Here is a 24,073-nt window from a genome sequence, read left to right on the forward strand (position 1 = left end):
ATCCATATCTTTAAAAAATAATTGAAAGTTATATAGGTTAAATGACTTAAAGATCAAAAATTAATAGTAGCACAGTTAGAGGAAAGAACTTCAATCTTTTTTACCATACAGAGATCGGTAGTGTGTTAGTAGATTAAGGAATTAGTTAACCAATTATTAGATAATGTAAGTTACCTCACTTTATAGGGAGAAAAGGACAGAAAGAAAAGTGTTAGTTCATAATGATGTGCCAGCACAGGAAAGAACATCAAGATCACCTATTTGAAACCTATAGTGTTATTGTTGAGTACAAAGTCCAGTACTTTTGTACAGAGTTCTATGAGTACTAATCAGCAGAAGTGGTACTGGACAATCCTCATTTCAGTGTTAATGTACTTCTCCATAATTAGAAATAAAGACAAAGGATGAGGGAAAGTATGAGAATTAACAGAGAAGTATGATTTACACACACTATTTTAGGAGTTGTCTCTTACAGTGAAGAAAATCTGTGCTTATATATGTATTTCTTTTTCATTCAAACCTGATCTAACAAACAGAAAACTCCAATAGCTGTATGCTTTCTTTTACAGTCTTCATTATATCTTAAACAACTAGGTCAAAGTTATAATAAACATAAATTAGGAATGTAACAAACCATTTGGTTAACTTCATGTATCTGCTTACATAATGAAAAAGCTCATGGGAAATACTTCTATAGCACTCACAGGTATATACACACACAGATAAGTATGACCCCCAGAAACTGATGATGGTGAAAGTTCCCTCCCTTTCATCTACTGAATCAGAAGTCTGACTTTAGTACCCGTTAAATATTGATAATTTGCATAATAGTACTTGTTTGTTATTACATTTCATAGCATTATAGGATAAAAATGGCATAATGGAATAAAACAGTATAAAGAATGTTAACTTTCCTGCTTTTATTGTTTCTAATTTATTTATATATTTTCACATCATTATTCATTTTTGTACAAGCTTGATTTCTACTCTCAGATGTAATCCCCATAAAATTACCACCACCATGACACCAGTGATGTCACCATAGTCTCTTCTGCTCTTCCCTCCCCTATTTTGATCCTTCTTCCTCCCCGCCCTCCCCCCCGCACCCACCCTGCTGAATGTCTCCAATTTATTGTTTGCCTGCTAGTTTTGTCTTTATTTTTCCCCTTAATACCTGTTTGGTTCCATTATATTCCTCCTATAAGTGAAACCATCTGATATTTTTCTTTTTCCTGCTGTATTATTTCACTGAGCATAATCCTTCTCGCTCCTTCCATGTTGCTGCAAATAGCATGAGTATATCTTTTTTGATTGCTGAGTAGTATTCCATTGTGTAAAACTTTCCAAGTTATAAATAACTAAGTAAATTTTAAAATTCACTTAAATTTTTTTTTAAAAAGGGACTATACTGACAATGCACATATGAATTGGTGGTAGAAATTCTTTTTTTAAAATTTATTTATTTATATATATATTCACATCATTGTTCATTTTTAAACAATGTTTGCTTCCCCCCTCCATCCTTAGATGTAGTCCCCATAGAATTTCCTCCACCAATTCAACTGTACATGGTGGTGGAAATCTATGGGAACCACACCTGAGAAAAGAAAGTAAACACTGTTTAAAAAAAAAAGAACAATGATATAAAATGTATATAAATAAACAATTTTTTTAAAAAAGCATCTTAATAAAAACTTACCAATAAGAAAAATAAAATAAAATTCTACCATAATATAGAGACTAAGGAGTGACTGGAATTCACAGTATCTATTTCTGCTATAATTTTATTCTCTCGAGTTTTTTATTCTATAAAACTATGTCTCCAGAGAACAAAAAGGAAATAAGGCAAATCTACACAGGAGCTCAGTAATGCTTAGCTGACTTAAAAAATTTGTCTAGAAATTAATGAAAACATCTTCTTACCTTAAAAAATGACTGCTTTATATCTTGACCTAATCTTTCTGACATTTTGCCCATGTTGTCTGACATTTTAGTCATTCCCTCTGCCAAGCTATCAGGAAGGGATTTAACTGCATTTGAAACATTCCTCATAGAATTGCGAAGCGGATTTACAAAAGTGTCCATCTAAAGAAGAAAAGATATTTTATCATAACTTCAGTGTATACTTATTGATTTAACTGAGAAGGTTGGGAAAATACATAATGCAACACATAAGAGGTAATAATTTTCCAATCTATCATATCTCACTACATTTTAAGTATAAAGCTCTTGTTTTCAAAAATATATTTTCACAGTCAAAATTTAAGAATTTTGAGTGTTAAGGTCACCGTTAGAAAATAAATATAAGCTTTGGTTGCCTCTCATTAAGATTTTTGGGGGAAAATGGGAGTTTTACAAAACAGAACCTGATGCAATTGGAATAGAACAAACTTCAGTTATACTTTAAGAAAATAATGACAGCTATTTTGAGCAGATAAAATAAACTTCAAATAAATAACAGGTAACTAAGATTAATTTTTTAAAAATAATTTTTGGCTATATTACATGTTTGATTATAATCTATGGTGGGAATTTGAAATCCAATGCAAAGAAGAAAAAAAGAAGTCGCAAATTAGTAAATAACTATAAAAGAAAACATGTTGCGAGATATAAAAAGAAATAAAAATCTCCAGAGCAATAGGAAGCATTAAAATCAACATTCTAACTCTACAAATGTCAAATAATTTCAACAAAGAATGGGAGAGACACCTAAAGAAACCGATACAGTTGCAAATGCAACTCTCTGAGATTTTTGACTGGAAAAACAACTATAACAAAAAGACACCAAATCAGACCAAAGTTATAAAAAGCTACCAGTCATAAAAAACTACAAGAATATTTCCCAGAAAGTGTTGATGCCATAGAAACTACCACAGAAGTCTGTTCAATGCAAAAAGAAATTTAAAAACTGTGTCCCACAGCTTAAGCAATATAGCAGATTATTAATAAATGCTATCAAGAAGTCAGAACATCTTCACTATAATATACTTTCAGGTTTCCATCAAGAAAAATTAAAAAGGTAAAATAAGTATTGTAATAATAGTAACAACAGAAGTGACTTTTAAGGTAAAGTGTAAAAGATTTGGGAGTTTTAATTACTCCCTGGCTTAAGCTGAGTAAATGATGCTGTTTAAGATATGCTTGATGAAATATGCAACCTTTAAGAGAGAATCTGTCACAATTTAGATTAGAACCAAAGGACAGAAATGAGGATGAAGAAGGCTTAAAAAACTTGCCACTGGTAAAGAGAGAGATATGGAGGTAAATATATGTAAAACATATATTTGTAATAAAATAAAGTTATATTATTATATAATAATAAAATAAAGTTATATTATTATATAATAATATAATAAAGTTATATTATTATATATTATATGGGCAAAGTTACATATATATAATAAAACAATATATATGCAATTGTAATTCTCATCACATTTGGTTAACCAGAACAGCACGTTCTAATCAAGACATTATTTTCAATAATAACAACATAGCCAAGTATTTTTTTTCAATGTAGTAACAGTACAAATAAACTAAGTCATAATAATACAAGCAGAGTTGTTAAGAGAGATAAACATGAGAATACTACACTTAAAATGTACAGTTACTAAGTTACTAAGTTCATAGAAGAGATATAATTTCAGAAGCATAAAATACATGAATTTCATTTTAATCCACAATCTACATTAAAAATTATTTGAATATCCTCAAAAGTATTTTAGAATTTTATATACCTTACACTTCACAGTAGAAGTGTGGCTTCAGCTAATACAATCCTTAGACTTGGTAATATGCTTAAAACCTCATATGCTATCTAGGTACTGATAATCTTGAGATAAGACAACCTATATCTGTATTATGGATTGATAACAATTAAAAATAGTTGTCTGTGCACATACTAGACCTACAGAATTCCCTATACCACTGTCCTCATTTTGGAGGTAAAGTTCAAGCATTTGTATGGGAGTGATAAAAGGGGAAGCCAAGAGGGACGGAAAAACTTCTACTTTGTGACTCTGATGCCTAATCCTGAAGGAAGAAAAATTTTAGAGAATAAAAGCAGAGTCCATCATTACATAAAGACATGTCCAAAAACAGATTTTGTCTTAAAACAGATGTTTACAACAAAAAAAAGAAACCTGAAAATTTTCAGGCAGAAGAGTAAATTATAGATTGCCAAGTGTACACATAGCCTGATTTACATAGATTTACATAGATGTCTAATAATTCGATTATCACCTTAGGTTTTTTTTTTTACTGGTAACAACACAAATAGTGGAATTTTAAATTTAGATCCCTAACTATTGCTAAAAATGCCTCATAACATGATCTAAAGCAGGATAGAAAGATATAAAGATTGCTAGTCAGTTACTCTTTCTAGGAACTGGTCTGTACACAAATGTACAAGCAATTAATTATAAAGCATTATTTCTCAAGGTCTGAATAATTCAACAATAAACTATATGTGGATGATTTTCTCTGACAGCTATTTCATTAAACTGAAGTATAATTAAGGAAAAATAACAAAATAACTTAGCCAAAAGGAAATGAAAACTCTTATTCTTGACATGCATAAAAATTATTCTGATAATCTAAAACATGTGACGAGGACCCTGATGATCACCAACATAATTGATAAAAAAATGTATTTTACTGTAGAAATCCAGAAATGGTTCAAAAGAATCCTTATACACAAGTACTAATTTTTTTTAAATTGACATATAACCAGATATATGTGTGTATACATCTAGATATAAACATACATACACACACACACACACACACATATATAGTTGGTTGATAAAAATAAATTGTATAAATTTAGATTTAGCACAATGGCCTTTTATCTCAAAAAGCTGCTATCAATTTATTTATCTTAAAACTGATGCAATCTTAAGAGAGAAAATAAGATAAACTTCAGAATGATGTAAAACTGGAATGATTTTCTATTAATAATAAAGCCCTTTAGAAAATCAATTGCTTCAATCATGAAATACAAAAATAATACTACGATATTTTTTTCCATTATAAGGTAAACATCCTAAAACATGCTATTAAACAAAACATTCCACTTAGAAATCTTAACATCTATTTAGATTTTAAAATCCAATATTTTACATTATGCTTATAGTTGTTAATTCTTACTTTTTGTACAAATTCCTTAATCTTTTTTTAAAAGCTAATCTTTTAAAGACTAGCAGGGAAGCCTTTTTTTTTTTTATTTTAATTTTGAAGTAATTTCAGACTTCTATAAAGTTGCAGAGTTCCTATATGCCTTTCACCCAGTATCCCCAACTGCTGTTCCTGCTCTTTCTACTACTGTTACTACTACTATTAAAACAAAGATCCTTAGATTTAATTTAGAGGTTAAATATGTGTCAGGTACTGTAATAAATCTGATTCACACAATGCTCTAGAGTGAGGCTGAATATCTTCATTTCTTATAAAAACTAAAGGACAAAGAGGTTAAGTAGTAGGTTGCAGGTTACAGCTCGTAAATGGCCAAGCAGAGATTTGATCTAGAGGTAGTCTGATTCCAAAGTTGTGGTCTAAGAAACCAATCTTCCCCAGTTTGAGCAGATATTCCTATCAACAATAGGCTAATAACAGGTATTCCTATCAATAGTAGGTGGAATAAAGTACACAAGAAAATAATCATATAGAAGAAAATAATCAAAGTTTCTAGTTTTAAAGCTTATATACAAATACAAATTTATTTTCCTTAACAAAGTATGAAAAAACACATCTATAAAGAAAACCAATGCAGTGGTTACTTACCTTTCGAGCAAAATCCCCTTTCCCTTTACTGTAGGCTTTGTTCTCAAGGAAATCATACACATAATGAGCCAAAGCTGGGGATGCTTTCATCATTTCAGGTGTTAATAGTAACTAGCAGGAAACAAAGAGCAATCTCACATTGATAAAATGCTAGAAATTAACTACTATTTATAATTTTACCAGGAAGTTAAGAATGTACAAAGATTTTAATTTTATATTAACAAATAACTATGCAGTTAAAATAGTCATCAATAATTCTGTGACCATTAACAGTTTGGTGTACATTCTTCCCATCTGCTATTTTGAATTTCAGTGCATCTACTGTGAAAGCTATCCAAATATATTTACTATCTCATTTTCATGTTTTATACTAAGAAGATTCGCACTAGTAAACTGTTGTATTAGTCACATAATTATTCTAAAGTCGACATTAATAAAAAATACATAAAATATTCCAAACAAAAACTTTCAAGTGTTACAAAAGTATTGCTTTCACAACTGCTAATGATATGATCTAACATTCCAGTTTAATTCCTTCAACTGAACACATCATTTGACACATTGAGCTCTTTAGCTAAGAAGTTCATAGTACATAGACACAAAGATCATTTGTGGCACCAGATTTGGAAAAAAGGTAGTGATTTTTCTAACTCATAAGTAATTGATAGATTTTAATGGAATTAAAATATAATAAAAATATCAAAATGTTTAATGATAGTTGTATAAATTATATCAGACATTCCACTTCAAACCAGGAGATGACAAGATGAACAATATCAGAGATTTAAATGCTTTTGCTATACATTCAGTAACAATGCAGAATTAAAATTATTGTTATATACTAACCTAATCAAACTTTTAAAAGTTTAAGAGAGAGAAACTATCTAATCAAAACATCCAGTATAGCATTAGCTGGGTTTCACAAAATATTAAGGCAGGGTTTGGCAAACTTTTTCTGTAATTACCAGATAGCAATTACTCAATTCTGTTGTTGTAGTATGAAAGTAATCGTACACAATAGTAAACTAAATGGGTGGCTGAGTTCCAATAAAACGCAAATAAAAACATATGGTGAGATGGATTTGATTTGCAGGCTGTAATTTGATAATTCTCTGATCTACAGGGTAGAGTGGAGAGCTAAATAATGAAAAACCATCTACCTGGACTGAGACATTGTCTTATAGATTGGAAAATTTCATAAGCCATTCATTTGGAAGAAAAACTTTTTAGTGATAGTTATCTGGGAAACAAGGTCTAAAACACAATTATTTCTGGGAATCCTAACACCTAATGCAATAAGTAATTTGCGAGATATGTCTTGCATCCCACCCGAGAAATCTACATGCCCTGGATGCTACCCATGAGAAATATTCTCTCAGATCTACTCCTCTCCTCGATTATCAAGAGTCTTAGACTTATTCTGGACCACGGGAGGCAGTAACACACATATGGTTGAGTATAAACATCTGCTAGCTTTAGATACATCATAAAGAGCTGCTATTTACTGAATTGGAAATATTTATTTACTTATTTTTTATTTTTTAATTATTTTTTTTTATTTTTTACATCATCACTCATTATTAAACAATATTTGCTTCCCCCACCCCCTCGGGTATAGTCCCCATAGAGTTTCCTTTACCAATGCACCTGTGCACCATCACCTCAGTCCCCTGTGCTCCTCCCTCCCTCTGATCCCTTTCCCTCCTCCTCCCCTGCAGTATGTCTCTGATTTATAATTGTCCATTTTTGCTTTGTTGTATTTTGTACTGTTATTATTTTTTACACTGATGTCATATCTGGTTCCCCTATATTCCTGCTATAAGTGAAACTATGCGTTATTTTTCTTTTTCCTTCTGGCTTATTTCACTGAGCACAGAATTGGAAATATTTAAATGTTTAACCTACCACAAAATATCTGGACTTTACAATAATGTAGAATGAGGATGTGTGTATGTGTGTATGTATTTATTTAAACCCAAAGATGCAAAATTCTTTGCACAAAGTGTCCAGAAAAACTCTAAGTTAAACAATAAACAGAACATTATTTATAAATAACTGCACAGATTGCAAGTCACATCTGACATGCTACTCAAAAGTGGTTGTTTCCCACTATAAAACATTTCTTAATTTAAAAAATCTGCTATATCTGTGTGCTATATTAAAATGAAAATCTATGAATAATAATACAGATTTACCTGCAAATATGCATTTAGATCCTTCTTTCTTTTTTCTAAAAAATCTCGATCCATGTTATTAAAAGTTTTTTTGCCAGGAAGCTTCAATATGCTTGACAGATTTTCAAACTAGAAGACAAAACACATTCAATAATCTTAGTTGTTTACAAAATGAAAAAAGTATTTTCCATGGCAATTTCTCTATATATCAAAAGCATCTTTAATTTTGCAATATATTTTATTATATTAAACAAAAATCAGAAAATAGAAAAATGTTGTCCAAACTACAGTTCCAATGTTATTTATTATAAAGAAGTATCTTCAATTAGGAATGACAAATGTGAAAAGCTGATGAAGATGAGAGAGGTCCACTCTAATTATTACTCTCTTTTTGAGACTTCAAAATTCTCATTATATAGGCCTTAAAAAATATTTTCCATAACAACTCTTTGACTTGTAAATAAAGTGTTAGCAAATAAGATATAATGATTAAGGTTATGAGTTCCTGATGTGTTAAACAATCTCATAAACAGATATATACTGATGGCTTCAAATCAATTAATCATTGTAACAACTAATTATCAAAAGTAGAGCTAATTATTTCAAAATCAAGATTACAGCTATATTACAGTTTTGTTTAGCTGTAACTATAATAAACACTGATAATTCTCACAAACTATTGGGTTGTGGAAAAAGTCATGACATTTTTTTTTCTACGTTTTCTTCACATAAATGTATCATGACTTTTCCGACAACCCAATACCTGAAAAATAAAATTAGAGGTTACTAAAAAAAAGGAATGAAGAGCTAACAGCAAGTATTTTGTCTCTGCAAAGTCACAAACACAAAATAAGTATATATAGCACTTACAGACTTAACATTTGCATGCATTCAATGGTCCAGATAAATAGTACAGTCTGCTGTGCCTTGATGAAGCACAGATTTTTAAAATTCTTTTATTTTTAACTGAGGTAGTATTTGCATACCCCCATTGGGTTGAAACATAATTTTAAACATGATTGCTGTTAGCAATAGCGTAAGAGCAAAGTCATTAAGAGAGGACTATTCCTGGCCACCAGTAAGTATGTGAATCTTAAAGAACACTCCCTGCTTTTCCCATATGATACAAATCTTGAATCCAAACAATCTTTCTAAAACTGTTCTTTGCTCAAAAACAATTAACAATAATGTCTCTGTAAAGAAAACTCCTTCCTGTTGCAAAGATTAAAGAGAGGAGAAAATGAAAGGTGAAGGGTAATTTTATCTCCAAACTGGAAGATTCTAATGAACTATTAAACGAAACGGCAAATCCTGTGGTAGCTTAGAGCTAAAATATGAACACATTCATTACATATTATACATGAAAGGCAAAAGTAGTTCTTTTGCTCCAGACAAGGGAGGAGAAAAAATGAAAAAGGAGAGACACAATTTATAGGGAAAATGTTATACTGTATTGATAGTCACATATTCGCTGGTTCCAAAAGCATTAGGATGGTTCCTCATTGAATATCAAGTGCTCAATGGAAAGTACTTGGTTTTAAGAGTTAATTTTTGCAAATCACATCCCAACAAAATAAATTTACTTTCTCAGGGTGTTCTAAAGAATATTTAATATCCTGAAATATTACCTATCCATGTTATCTTAATCTATTGACTCAATTTTACAGAATGCAGTTTATTCTGGCGTTACTAAGTGTTATATGGGCTGACTTGTAGTCCCACAAATTTGTATAATGAGGAAAGACAACTTCCAGTATTTCACAATGGGACTATATTTAAAGATAGGGTCTTTAGAAAAATGGCAGTTACTTTAATAAATACTTAATACTTTTAAAATCATTAGTATTTTACTACTAGTAAATAAAATACTACTAGTATTTTACTACTAATTTTTTACTAGATTAAAAAACTAAGCTTGCATGTGATAATTTAGGTTTCAGAAAAATACTAATTGGGCCTCCCTGGTGGCACAAGGGGTTAAGCACAGCACTATGAAACTATCTGTAAGCCTCTGCAGCACGAGTTTGATCCCCAGCCAGGGAGCAACTCACATGGTGAGGCAGACTTTTCCTGTCTCACCTCTGTGAACAGCATGGGAAATCTAGAGAAATAGAAACAAAGGGTGGGTCAGACAAACTATTAAGACTGACACTTGAAAGTAGACCTAGGCTCTGAGACATTAAAGAGGAGAGGAAGAGTGGAGGAAGAGAGGGAGTGTAGAGAAAGGTTTGGGGGGCACTCAGCCGAGTGTGGTGGAGGATTGTGGGTACACTGCTGGTGGGAAAACTATGATGACTGAAACTGAGGGAAAAAATCTTATATTGGCAAAAAATAAACTAGCATGTTTAAAATTTAAAAAAAAAAATAAACATCTAAGAAAGATCACTAGTGTAAGTATAAAGGTAACAAAAGGCAAAAACACAAAGCAAAAGACATCATCTTCATTTGTACTACGTCCTTTCAAAAATGAATTGTGTTTTATCAATTTCACTTAATTTTTGGTAGTATAAAGTGAAATTTCTACAGACTGTTCTAATAATAAGGTTTTTTGAAAGTATGTTCTTCACTTTTTTCAATATGTAAACATAATATGTACAGTCCTAGCCCAGAAAATTAAGGCAATGACTGTTCCTCTTAATGATGGAAAGAAAATTATTAATTTCATAATATACCAAATTCCCATTAATTTGAGAAGTAACACTACCCACAGCAATTCAAATAATCTTAAAATTTGACGTGTTCAAAGTCTAGTGATGGGAAGAGAGAAGATATGTGCTTTTAAATTAGCATCAGACTCCTGCCATTAGGATTAATGATGAACCCCAAATTAATTAATGATTAAGGATGAATACCTCATGGTGGGCAACTGGAGTAGGGTGTGGACATATGTAGATGGGATTCACCTGGGCTGAGACTGGGCTTATAAGGGCGGCGTCACAGAGACACCAGTACAGCAGAGCAAAAGGAGCAGAGAAGCAGAGGCCACGAGAGAACCCCGGAGAGCCCAGAAAGAGTGGATGACTCGCCGGGAGCTGGGTGGCCTGCCAGCCTCCTGGCTGCCCCGGCACCCTTGCCTGCCGTGTACCTGGGTAAATCCCAATACAAGCCTGCAAAAGCCAATAAGGACTACAGGACTCCTCCTTTACCTTGTCTGCTCGGGTCATAAAGAACCTGCTCTGTCCCTTCCTGCCGCTACACTAATTTAATCATTATGCTTTGGGGGGTTGACTTTTCCATTTCCATCTGAGTGCAAACGTTTTCTTTATCGCCCAATAATAAAAGGGAAATTTCCACTTAAATAAAAATAAATAAATTAGCATCAGAAATGTAATTTTTGAAAAAATAAAGCAATTATTTCTTCCATTATTGCATATTTACAAATCAAGCAAACATGGAGAAATTAAACCAAATGAATAGAAGAACAGACATGGCCAAATTATTGATTTTTTTAATGAATGTAATTCAAAATAGTTCTTTTAATCTGGGTTGCTGGAGTCACCACCAACCTGCTATTAATCACTTAAGTTATTAATAGTTTCTCTTACTCTATTTGAAAAATTTCAGTGATATTACCATGGGCCAGTGTTATTTTTTCCACTCTTTTAAGTGAAAAAGATATTTTCTGATTACTAAAGTAATATGATATTTCAAAACTTCAGCCTATCCAATTAAATGTCAACATTTATTATTATTTATATTGGCTTAAAAGCAATATAAATCTAAAAACCTTGAATCAATCAATCTGCAGAATTAAAACAATTTTCATAGCTCACTTATCCAATTCATCTAATGGCAGCTTATTGGTAATTATTTTCCAAAATTAAAAAATATTCAATAAAAAACAGAGCAGAAACAATTTGTTGACATTTGTTACTTTTATGGTTCTTTATACTTCTATAAGACAAAAAGGTTTACAAGAAATAAAACATGTATTTAGCAAGAAATGAAAACATTATGTTAAATTTAATTTAGCTGTGGTTCTTAAAAATTAACTAATGGATCAATTGGTACACTGTAAGAATACCATTTAAAATAACTATAGCTGTCAAATATGCTTCTAAAAATACACCAGAAGTCCTATACTGATCCTTGTTCTTACTTTAAACCAAACCCAAAGACTTCTGCAAAGCACAACACACAAGGCGTACACATGTGCATGTGTGCACACACATAGACAAATGTTAAAGTGAGAAGCATACATTAAGTTTCCAAGGTACACCACTTATATTTGTCACTACTCCAAATGGTTTGATTGGTTAGTTAAATGTTCAAAGTCACTCTAACTTATGCTCATTATATAAAAACTCTTACCTTATTTTCTTTCATTAGCTTTGATCAATACCTTAGCATTCTCAGAACTATTTAGAATCAAACATTGAATCAGGAAAACAACGTAAAGTACACAGCTTTAAAAACCTCATTACCTGTTCAGTGATTCGCATGTGGAAGTCATGGAAGTCACTGTAACGACGATAGGTTTTCCACATCTCCTCACTGTTTAGATTGCGCCGGTGAACAGTGATGGCATATAATGCATATGTCTTGCCATGATCATTACAAACGCCTGCCACAGCATATGGGTCATAGTCAGCATATACTAGTCATTTAAAACAAAATGAAGAGGAACAAAAGACACAAAAAGGAGGAAGATGAAGAACAAAAACAAACAAAAAGGAGAACATGAAATGAAGAATTTGAAATGACAGACTGAGACAAAAGGATGTCATCAAAAGATAAAATAGATTCTCATCCTCTGTACTCATACCCATCATGAGTTACATATGATGGCTACAGTACGAAACAAACTACAAGCTTATGTTGGCACTAACAACTACACAATGATGCTTACTTTGGACTCACTTTCCCAAAAGTTACCTATTAATGATTATGATACTGTAGTAACGTTAGCATGAATGTCTTAAATTTAATAAAGGAAAAATAACAGGAAAAAAATAGCTTTTTGTACTAGCCTTCACTACACAGGTATACGTCAGTTAAAAGCTCTTCAACTAAACAGACAGCGAAAACTCTTGGCAAATCTCTCTTTTTCTCATACTTATCAACAATTTGCAAGTGTAGTTTATTCTGGGGATTAAGAAAAAGAGGTATTTGCCTAATTGATTTACCACAAACCATTCAAGCCAGAGTCTTTAAAGTAAAAGCTTAATTTTATTTTGTACTAATCTTAAGAGATGCACTGTGAATAATTATCTTTAATTTGTCTTTCTTATTTTACATTTTCTTATCTCTGTATTATGCTGCAGTTCACTCTATTCAAGTTTATTTCTCCAGATCTCCAGAAGCTAACTAGTCTATTTAAGGTCTATTTCTTAATCCATTCACTGATCTTAACTTTAAACACTGTACTTTTTACGTCTACAATTTTCTTTGGATCTCTATGAATATTTTTAAGACACTGTCAGGCTTGGTGGAAACCTTATAATGTAACTTGAGGATGATTGAGTCTACACACACCCATGTTGGGATAAAAGTAAGGCTTTCAGTTTTTGTGATAGATACCATTTTCAACCATGACCTTGACATTCTCTCATTCTTTCCCTAGCAGCAGGCTAAATATTTTTTTCCCCCCACAACAAGTCACCCTTTGTAATCCTGGGACATGCAAAGAACATTCCAGCTTCCCATGGATTTAGCCCACCCTGACTTTTCTAAACTTGAGGACATGAACATGATATCAAAATCAAGACAGCAGTTTTTATATACTCCTATGAGATTTTTGGCTTCAACTCCCTTTCATGTCCATAAATTTGTTTTTCCTATGGTCTATGGCTCCTGAAGATTTTCTACTTCAACTATTTTTACTTTACTGTTTTCAGCCTTTCTATGTGCAGAAGGCAGAATTTCCAAGAGCAGTTTAGAAAAGTTTACCATATTGATCATAGTTTGAATTATGCTTACGATATAACACATTACATTAATTCATAATTTTGAAAAAAATCAAGTTCTAAAGATGAGTAAATATTTTGTATACAAGGTAGATGAAAAAGGGTCCATATAGGCTCTCGATGAATTATTTCAATCACAGAAAATTAGAAATCCATATACTGGCAAATTTACACAGAAATATCTCTCAGGTGTTCATCAGGTTTTTTTTGAAGATTTTCACTTTTTGCTCAAAACAGTCTTTCATTCCCTTTCCATCTAATATCAGTGTTCTTGATAATGACAAAATAAAAGACTAAGAATAGTTTTATATAAAGATGTTGGAAATCTTGCTCTCATATGCATTAACTATAAGCAACATTCACTGCTAGTTATTCTTCACTCAGAGATTAATTCAGATCAAACTGCATATCACATTTTCATCATATCAAAGAATTACCATTACTCAATGGAGTCAGCATGGCAAAAAGGGAATGGCTCTATCTACTGTGTCCAAGATAGGTTTGGGAAAAGAAAATAGAAAGCAGAGGCAAATTGGGCAGCAAACCATAATCAAATAGGAATTAATGAGAGCTAAAGGAACCACAAGGGGTAGGAAAGAACAGAGGAATGTAAGAAGTCATTTTTTAAAGGATAATGAGGTTTTGTCACAGAATGACAGGCAGGAAGATCATGACCAGTGTGCAGAAAATAGAAATAAACTTTGATTTTAAAAGAAGACTACATATATAAAGTTATATAGTAAGATTAATGTATATTGATTTTGAGATGATAATGAAATACTGTAGTAGGTTTTGTTTCCATTAAGCCAATGTTACTTACAGCAGGTGATATGCAAGCCATCTATTATCAATCTATAACTAGAAAAGGAACTACAACCATAATATAAATCAATTTCTTGTCTCCAAGTCCATTGTTCAGTTTAGCCAATATTTTTTAAAGCAAGATTTCTCAATGAAGGAGTCCAGAGACCATTTCTTGAGTAGCACTGACTTGACTACAAGTTTGATTTTCTGTAATAAAGATGTTAAGGACATAGAATCTAGATTCAAAATGACTCTGGAGTCTAACTGGTAAAATTAGTATTTTTTGAGCAAATGCTCATATATAATGCTCATATGTAATTGTTTATATGATTGATTATTTCTATAATAATCTAATAAATATTTGTTGAGTAAATAGACAAAAGAATTAGAAAATCAACAATCTCAGAGAAGTGAAAGATGCACAGAGGAAATATGGGCATTAATGACTTTCTTTAGAATATGAAACTTTGAAGTCTTCAAGAAAGAAGTAACAGGACATATACTGAACGCTTATTCTTGAACAGAGGTTTTCACATTTGGAGATAAATCAATGAAGAAAATTGATATTTTCAAAAAAATTTAAAAATATTAAGGAAGGAAAAGGTGAGAGAACTATCAAACACTAGAAAGAAAAGCAACACCACCTCTGTTTTTATTGGCAAGGCTATTATATAAGGGCCTTTAAGAGCAGAGTAAGTGATGCACCAACTATTTGTAAAAGAGTAACAACTGAGACAGCAATTATAATTTTTTCTAGAAATCTGGCAGAGAACAGAATGCAAAATCAGACTCCAGCACCAGTGAAAAGCAAAGAGGTCTTTTTTAAAAGATGCAGATTATTATTATCTTTTAAACCTGTACAATGAATCTCTTTAACGTTTCCAGAATGCAAGCATGAAATGGAATTGAGGTATACACTTCACTATGTTTATACTTCTATATGTAATGTAATCCAACCTACTCCTATGCTGCAGGAATAATGAGAAACCAGGTAAGAAAGTGATCATTATCTACAAGTTATTGGCATTATCTAATAACCAAGTGCAATGATGTAGTTATTTTTCCCCCTCAATTCATTAACCATTTTACACACATGCTTATTGAGTCACAAAATCTTAACAAGGTTTCTCCCCTCATCAAAGCATTTCCTGAATTTCTGTAAATCCTACACTCAAAAGCTTCATTTACCTGTTATCTATTCTGACTCTGCATATAAAAAAATAAATATTAAAATAAATGTCCCCTAAAACAAGAGTTAAGCAGACAATTACAAGCTAAACTCAAACAAAAAAAGGAAAAGACTGATTTCAGAGTTTATTAGCAGTGATAAAATGATTAGGATTTAAGCTTTTCAAATGTTAACAATGGCAGTCTGAGAGAGGAAATACACAGATATATAGGCAAATAAACACAGAATTTAATGAAAAATGTGCTGCAGGTAAAAAAAAAGCAACTTAAAAGTAGAATTACAGAACAAAACATGATTTGTTAAAAAAAAGTGAATAATAATGTAGAATAATAATAAAGTTTTAAAGTAATAATTTTACCATAAAAATTTCTTACCAGTGTCTGAGATGTAAGCATGAAGTTGTATTGGGTCATCAGAAGATACACTTGAAAGGTCATCTAGAGACTGGGGGAAGAAATCAGAAAATAAAATTTTTACAAAGAAATAAGTGTTAAAGAATTCCTTATCACATATGCATTACTCATTTTGCCCACATTTGTAAGCTTTATATTATTTGGTATTCCAAATAAATAGGAGAGAAAAGTCAAGATTAAGAAAGTATCAACAAGATAATATAGAAATCAACCTAATTATAACATTAGATTTGTTACTTCACTGCTTGTCCGTATATTATAATTTGCTAAATGTGCTACTTCTCAATCATGTAATGTATGAAAAAAAAAAAAAAGTGGTTAAAAGGAGACATATTAACATTTCAATTTTTTTTAATGTTGACATATACTAGAGTTAGCTGTCAACTCTATATTCTTCAACTCTTATGTCAATTTATAAATAAATTTTGTTTAGATTCCTTATCTGTAAAATGGATATAATAATAGTAGTAATACCATAGGTCATATGAGAATTAAATAAGACATAATAATCGCTTAGAAAATGAACGCAAAAAATGTTAGGTGTTATTATGACTACTATTAAACAAAATGAATCCATGACCTAACTAAATTTTCAAAAGCAAATGCCACAAGCAAAAATTATTATTGACTGACCCAGAATGATTATTTTATAAAAGTCTGTGTGTTCAAATTTAAAACTTTTTTGCCACAAATGTACACACCCACACATATACAGAATATAATAATATAATGAAAATCTAGTAAGCAGAAAAGAGTTAATATAGCAGGTTTTAAATTTCTCTCTTAGGACAGCTTGCACAGTTGGTCCTTAGATGGCAATGAGACATAGATTTAGGGAAGGTTCCTCACCATCCCTTAAATGGTAAGAGCAGTTCACTGCACCTAAACTGTGTGTTTCAACAATGTAATTTATGCTGAACATGTGCTTCCCATCTGGAAGTCTGGAATTTTGATATGTGCTAGGCAGAAGGTGCCTAAGTAACTTGCCTCCAATAAAAATCCTGGGTACTCAACTCTCAAGTAAGCTTTCCTAAAGCAACATTTCATATGTTGTCATCATACTTGTTGCTGAGTTAATTAAATTTGTACAATGTGACTTCCCTAGAAGAGGAATATTAAAAACTTGTGCCTGGTTTTCCACGTGGAAAACCAGGACTTTGTTCCATGCACTTCTTCTTTTGCTGATTTTATATTATGACCTTTCACTGTAATAAGTCCAAGCCATGAGTGGGACTATGCTGAGGCTTGTGAGTGTTCTTAGTAAAAAACCGAGCACAGAAGTGGTTCTGTGGACCTAAAAAACAAGACATTATGTGATTCAGACATATATTTCACACTTCAAAAACCACAGGATCTGAATCAACTTTGGAGTCCTACTGTGCTAGTATTGATCATTACAAAAGAGTCATCAAAATAACTTAAATGCCATCATACAGATGGCATAAAGCCATTTAAAATGAGGCAACTACATTCCAAGAAGAAAGGCAAAGGTGTATCTACCAAAGACTGATTATTAAAAGAAATAAAATATGATAATTCCATATAGGTGATCCACCAGACTTCAATGGCCAAGTCAAGTGGGGAATCATTAAATTAAGTCTAGTCAAGGCTCTACCACTGATATTCACTATAGTCACATCAATGAATTTGGCATCTCACTCTTTCCAATGGTAGGATGGTGTCAATGTCTGCTGTACAACTATCAGGATATAACGCAAATAAAATTACTTTGAAAAGAAATAGAACACACTTATTTGTAAATGCTTATGTGACTGCCAACAAAATATTTTGATAGAAACAACACACCTTTGCTTTAATACTATTTTTATGTAAAAGAGAGAAGTCTCAGGTGAATTGGAATAGGAAATTTAGATTTTTATCTATATTTCTTTGCTACATACAAAGAAACGTAGCAGAAAAAAACTGATTCTAATTATAAACATTTATATCACAGATTTACTATTATAGCATTAAAGAGTCCTTTATAAACACTAAATATTGGGACTGAAAAATAATAAAGTCAATTTTTAATCAAAGGCAACCAAATCATGCAGGTTTGTTTTTTTAAAATAAAAATGAAATTTAATTTTTATTAAATTACAATTTAAGTTACAATTTATTAAGTTACAATTCACAGATGATTTTAAAAATGAATTCAATATATGAATTTATTTATTCATTTTTTTAAAAAGATTTATTTATTTATACACGCACTGGGTACAGTCAGAAGCACGGGAAGGTGAGAGAATTCACCAGCGCCAGAGCAGGGAGCAGAACAGGCAGACAGATGAAGTACACTGCTGAGGGGAGCAGCGGGCACAGCAGGAGAGGTCTGCGCGCCATGTGGGACCCTCGCCAGTGGCCGGGGATCAAGCCGGTGCTGCACAGGCTGTGGGCAACTTTGCAGCCCAGTGCTCAATCGCTGCACCACCAGGGAGGCCCTAATATAGGAATTTATACATTATATACTAATTTAAAAATTGTTTAAAAGCATAATAATTCCTTATAATACTAAAGGTAATTTGGGGACTTTTTTTACACAGTATTTATTTATATGTGTTAAGGTTCAGTCTTTCATTTTATTTTCAAGTCACTTTAATAAAGTACCACAATAGTACTTACCAAATTTATGCTTCCTGTAGGAGACCCATTAAAAGATTCTGTAGAAAAAGAAATTCAATTAATTATACAGTAAAAAAAACTTTTTTAAACAGTTGCTTTATCTAAGCTTCTCACATCAAGAATGAACATCACACAAGACATAAAAGTAAAGAAATTTATGGTACACTACTCCCAACATCTTTTCCCTTAAGCTCTAGGTTTTCCAGGTAGGTATTTCAGTGAAAATATATACACAACTTAAGTTGTCTCTCTGACTGAGCCTCCCCCCAAGCCCCCAGAGAAGGTATTTTGTTCAAAAGAGCAATTAATTATTCCTTAGTGTGAAAGCAAAATAGACTAATTTTTAATTTATCTACTTATTCTTGGTAGATGTGGCTCAACAACATTGGAAGTCTAAAGTCCTCAAACATTACATAACAGAACAAAGGATATTTAAATTCCATATACAAAGTCATTTAATTAAAAATCAAATAAGAAAAAATATTTTTAAACTTCATGTTAGAGAGTAAATTGAATTATACATTATTAAAATTAATATCAAGCAATAGTCTTTCCTTGGGTGTTTATTTTTTATCTAAGCAAAATAAGTTACCAATTAAGATACCTCTCTGTTAAAAACACAAAGGAATATATATGGTAAGCAATATTCATAAACAGTTTAAAGTTAATATATGGTTTCCAGCACTTAAGAAATTATTTATGAATTTCGATCTCCAAATGGGTCTTCAAAACAAATTTTTATTATTTCCAGAAAGAAGCAGTTGGCATTGCTTTTCAACTTCAACTACTCTAAATGCACAAAGATATTTCTTGGTTTATCAGACCCTTTGTCACAAAAGATAGACTGGAAATTACAAGTATATATAACCCCTTATTTAACAGTAAGGTGATAATTAAATGACTAACAAGTTCTTCTATCTTTCTTATTGAATTATAGATCTCCCTCTCCTTCTGTGATCTATCCACCTCTTAAATCTTCCCACCAAAGAGAAGTCAAAAAAAAAAAAAAAAAAAGCAGAATTAAGAAGCAAAACAAGGTATAGTTTACTTTCTTGATCAATATCAGGCAGAAATACATTTAAAATCAATATAGGTCCAACTTAATAATTTGATAACTCTAGTAACAAAAGAAAGTATTGTTTGAAATGGTTAGAAAAATGTGATTAAAACTTAAAAAACAATTTGAATATTTTTTAAAGATTTTTAAAGATGCTTTTAAAGAATAAATTTTTAAAGATGTTATAATAAAGGAAAATAATGTTTCAAATTATACCCATCACTTCAAATGCTTTTTTTCAAATGGTTTTTAAAAGAGATATGCAATTTTTTAGTTATAAAATATAAAGCTCAGGCCTCCCCTGGTGGTGCAGCAGTAGAGCTCTGGGCTGCGAAGCTGCCTGCAGCCTCTGCAGCACTGGTTCGATCCCCGGCTGCCAGCGAGTGTCCCACATGGCGCAGCAGACCTCTCCTGCCACCTCCTGCTCCCCTCAGCAATGCATTTAGTCAGTCTGCCTGATCTGTTCCACGCTCTGGCTCTGGTGAATTCTCTCACCCTCCCGCGCTTCTGACTGTACCCAGTGCTTGTATAAATAAATAAATCTTTAAAAAAAAAAATGTAAAGCTCATCAATTAGAATTAAAAAAAAAGTTAAAAAACAAAGTCAGAGAAAGACAATGAAATATACGTACACATGTAATTACAAGCTATACTCAATAATTCCAGTGTAAGGGATTACTCATGACTGATATGTAAGTGAAATGTATCAACTTCAGAACAAAATCAATGGCTGAAAAAAAATTTTAATCTACTTTGTTGTAAGTTAGTATGAGGTTTTGGAAAGTTTGAGGAGATGGCTAATAAATAATTTGCTTTCATTAGTTACATACAAGAAAATAGACTGGCTAGAAATCTAAGAATGGGAGCTAAAAGTCAACTAAAATATTTTTTTTTCCACTAGTACATTGGAATTTAAATAAACTAGAATGGGAGCCCTAGTGAGAAAGCTACATTCTAACATAAACCAACAGTGTGCCTGTACTTCCAAGTCTTTAATGCCATGTATTGGATTTTTAAAATACATTATAGAATTGCTATTAAGTATATATTTTATTTGAATTTTTATTTTTATTTATTAATTTTTTTAAAATTTTTTTACATCATTGCTCATTTGTAAAAAATATTTGGTTCCCCTCACCCCCTATGGGGTGTAATCCCCATAGAACTAAAATATTTTTTAAGCGTTCTTGCGTTAAGGTTCAAAAATCAGCTCACTGATTATGAATCAATTTATTTTCTTTCATTCTGGGTCAGATAGCAAATCCGTTTCACAACAATGAAGAAGTTTTTTAAGTAGATAAAAGTAAAAAATAGTACTTTCCAGAAACAGAATTGGTATTGCAAATTTATACCAGCTTTATAAAAGATTTTTCAACAGATGTAGTAAATACTATTACAGAATATACTCAAGGTACACTGAATTTTATTATTCAGCACTTTCAAAAAAAAAATTTCCTTAATTATGCAGGCAAGTTTTGATTATGCAGCCAAATTCAGTTAATAGCACATTATTCAAATTTTAAAAACAAACCAGAATATTTAAAAATTTAAGATATTAGATCAATAATCGATATAAAAAAATTAAAATTAAAATTAAATATTCTAACTAGATTTCTTACATAATTTAGAGAGTAAAATCTATTACTATTGTACAATGAAGATTATTAGATAGAGCAGAGGGGAGGCTAGGAAGTGTACCACAATAGAGCTATTTTTTTTTAAGTAGTACTCACTACCTCCTGTATTATACCTCCATCACCAAGTGGTCCTGCTCATAAAATCTTTTTGTAAGTTAATTATCATAAATAAAACAGTGATTTAAAATAGTTACTTAGTCAAATCTTTCCCACTGATTTATATAGCTTATTTTCTTAGTAGAATGTACCAGAGTGTTCATCAAACTTGTAATATTTAATTAGAGCTTAAATATTTCTGAACTGTGTCACAAATAAAATGGTCACCAAGAATCTGGCGATTTGTGCTCTAAGGGTTGCCTTTCCTACTACATAACTGATTACTACCTGAATGAAAACTGATATTTGAGTTTTGGTTTACAATGAATTTCATATATATAATTCCATATAAATCTGACAATGACTCTGAGGTAAGATACTACTATGAGAAGAATACGATTCCAGATTTACAACGGAGAATAATGAGGTGTTACTAAATGGTGAGGCCAACATCTCCCAGGCAGGAAGTAGTAACATAGGAGTAAAATCTAAATATACTGACTCAATATCTGTTTTTTTTCACTATGTTATGTTGACAGAGGCTCCAGCAGCCTCAGCTGAAAAAAACTGAAAGGTTGGATTAAAGACTCCTGATACTTCTTCCAGTTCTAAAGTCTCCCACACTGTGCAGAATTCCGAATAAGTTATAGTCAATGAAAAACAAAAAACAAAACCATAGTTTTTCAAAATTACTTTACAGTACATGATACCCTCTCAGGATCATTATTGTTATCCTGTTATCTCATTTAATCTTTTTGGTAATTCTACTATTAATGATTAGTATTATTACTTACCAGTGAAAGGGATACTACCAGAGAACTATATGACTGACACAACTCAAATTAACAATCTCTTGCCTGAAAGGCCTTTTTTTTTTTTTTTCGGAAAGAAATATTTATACATAGAAAGTTCAGTGTGTGTCATCTTACCTCCATCACCATCATCTGACCCTCTGAAACTAGGATCTTTTAACATATCCAACTCAGCTAACATTCGTACATAAAGCGCATTCTGTCTGAAGGAAGGATAAAATCTTTCATCTCGTAGCATCAATTCATATACCTTTTTGAAATAAATCAAAATAGTCATTGTTAATACAAATAATGTGCTAAATAGAAGATTCCACCAAAACTAGATTAAGGTGTTGCCATCCTCAAAGACTCCATATCTAAAGATGTCAGCAACAAGACTATGTCACACTAATGATTTCTTCTGGTCTTCTCAGTAATTACATTATAATATAAGGTACTATTATAAGTCACAAGGGTACACATGATGTCCCAAGAAGTAATGCTCTCTATGACACAAGTCCACATAAAGGCTCAAGGCACATATTAAAATAAATTTGAGTCATGTTATTTATACATCATCAATGCATTAAATTCATGGATTGTGGTAGATTCAAATAAAACAACCCAACATAAAAATTTTCTTCATTTGTTAATTAAATAAACAAAAAGTCCTGGCCTCTTTTGTGACAAAAAGAACCATAATTCATCTTTTTAGTCACCACTCAGGTTTAATAATGTTTTAGTAATCTTTTAAAAATCCAATCATAGGGCCTCCCTGGTTAAGCATAGCACTTTGAAGCTATCTGCAGCCTCTGCAGCACAAGCTCCATACCTAGCCCACCAGGGAGCTACCCAAATGGTGCAGCAGATATCTCCTGACTTGCTTGCTGCTCCCCTCAGCAGTGTATTTCAGTCAATCCACATGTTCTGTCTCTGGTGAATCCTCTCATCCCCCCCACACCTCTGGCCTATACCCCATTTCTTGTATGCATAAAGAAATAAATCTTTTAAAAAAAATCCAATCACATATACATAGAAATACATTTTTTTCAAGAGATAATGATAAATGCTGTATAAAGTACCTTCCTTTGAATGTCATCAAAGATTTCAGGGGTTGGATCCTCATGATTCAAAGTATCTGCTAATTTTGCTACCAAATAATCATCAACAGTGACTCTTGGAGATGCCTAAAAATGCAGAAAAAATAAGTTTGATCATTTTCAGAATCTCCTAGTGAGCAAGAAATTTAAACAATAAAATCAGAGTATTAAAAATAAATGGCAGAAAGTCCTTGGTTTGTAAAATGGTACCTTAATGTTTAAGAAGGCTAAAATAAGAGCTAAAACTTTCTCACCATCATGTACTATTTAGCACATTGTAAACAAACTAGAACTTAAAATTCTGACTTTTGCTGAAAAAGTTACCTTTGGAAATAATATTATGTAAGGATTAAAAGAGATCTATGTAAGACATACAATCAGTGTCCGGCACACAGAAAAGTAGTACCAGATGGATATTCAATATAATTGCTAAAGAATAAGCCATTTATTACTTATTTAACACTAGAAACAATCCTTTTTAGTGGCCTTTAAAAGAAGGACACC

At 31.6% G+C, this 24,073-nt stretch overlaps 1 protein-coding gene across 5 annotated transcripts in view; it reads right to left on the bottom strand.

Annotated features, from left to right (window-relative positions):
* SNX13 (sorting nexin 13) overlaps positions 1 to 24,073 on the bottom strand; it is a gene marked incomplete at both ends in the record, with an annotated part of 63,309 nt that overhangs the window by 8,678 nt on the left and 30,558 nt on the right. For 3 of the 5 annotated variants that reach the window (XM_084230048.1, XM_084230049.1, XM_084230047.1), the window contains 8 exons: positions 1,924 to 2,085; positions 5,782 to 5,892; positions 7,977 to 8,084; positions 12,380 to 12,519; positions 16,229 to 16,298; positions 18,890 to 18,927; positions 22,608 to 22,740; positions 23,552 to 23,656. In XM_084230048.1, the coding sequence (XP_084086174.1) occupies positions 1,924 to 2,085; positions 5,782 to 5,892; positions 7,977 to 8,084; positions 12,380 to 12,519; positions 16,229 to 16,298; positions 18,890 to 18,927; positions 22,608 to 22,740; positions 23,552 to 23,656 (867 nt within the window). Of the gene's footprint in view, positions 1 to 1,923; positions 2,086 to 5,781; positions 5,893 to 7,976; positions 8,085 to 12,379; positions 12,553 to 16,228; positions 16,299 to 18,889; positions 18,928 to 22,607; positions 22,741 to 23,551; positions 23,657 to 24,073 lie in introns of all 5 variants that reach the window. The other 2 variants (XM_084230046.1, XM_084230050.1) reach the window with 2 other exon arrangements.

This window comes from Talpa europaea, assembly GCF_964194135.1.
Source record: "Talpa europaea genome assembly, chromosome: 3".
In the NCBI taxonomy this organism is placed as follows: domain Eukaryota; kingdom Metazoa; phylum Chordata; class Mammalia; order Eulipotyphla; family Talpidae; genus Talpa; species Talpa europaea.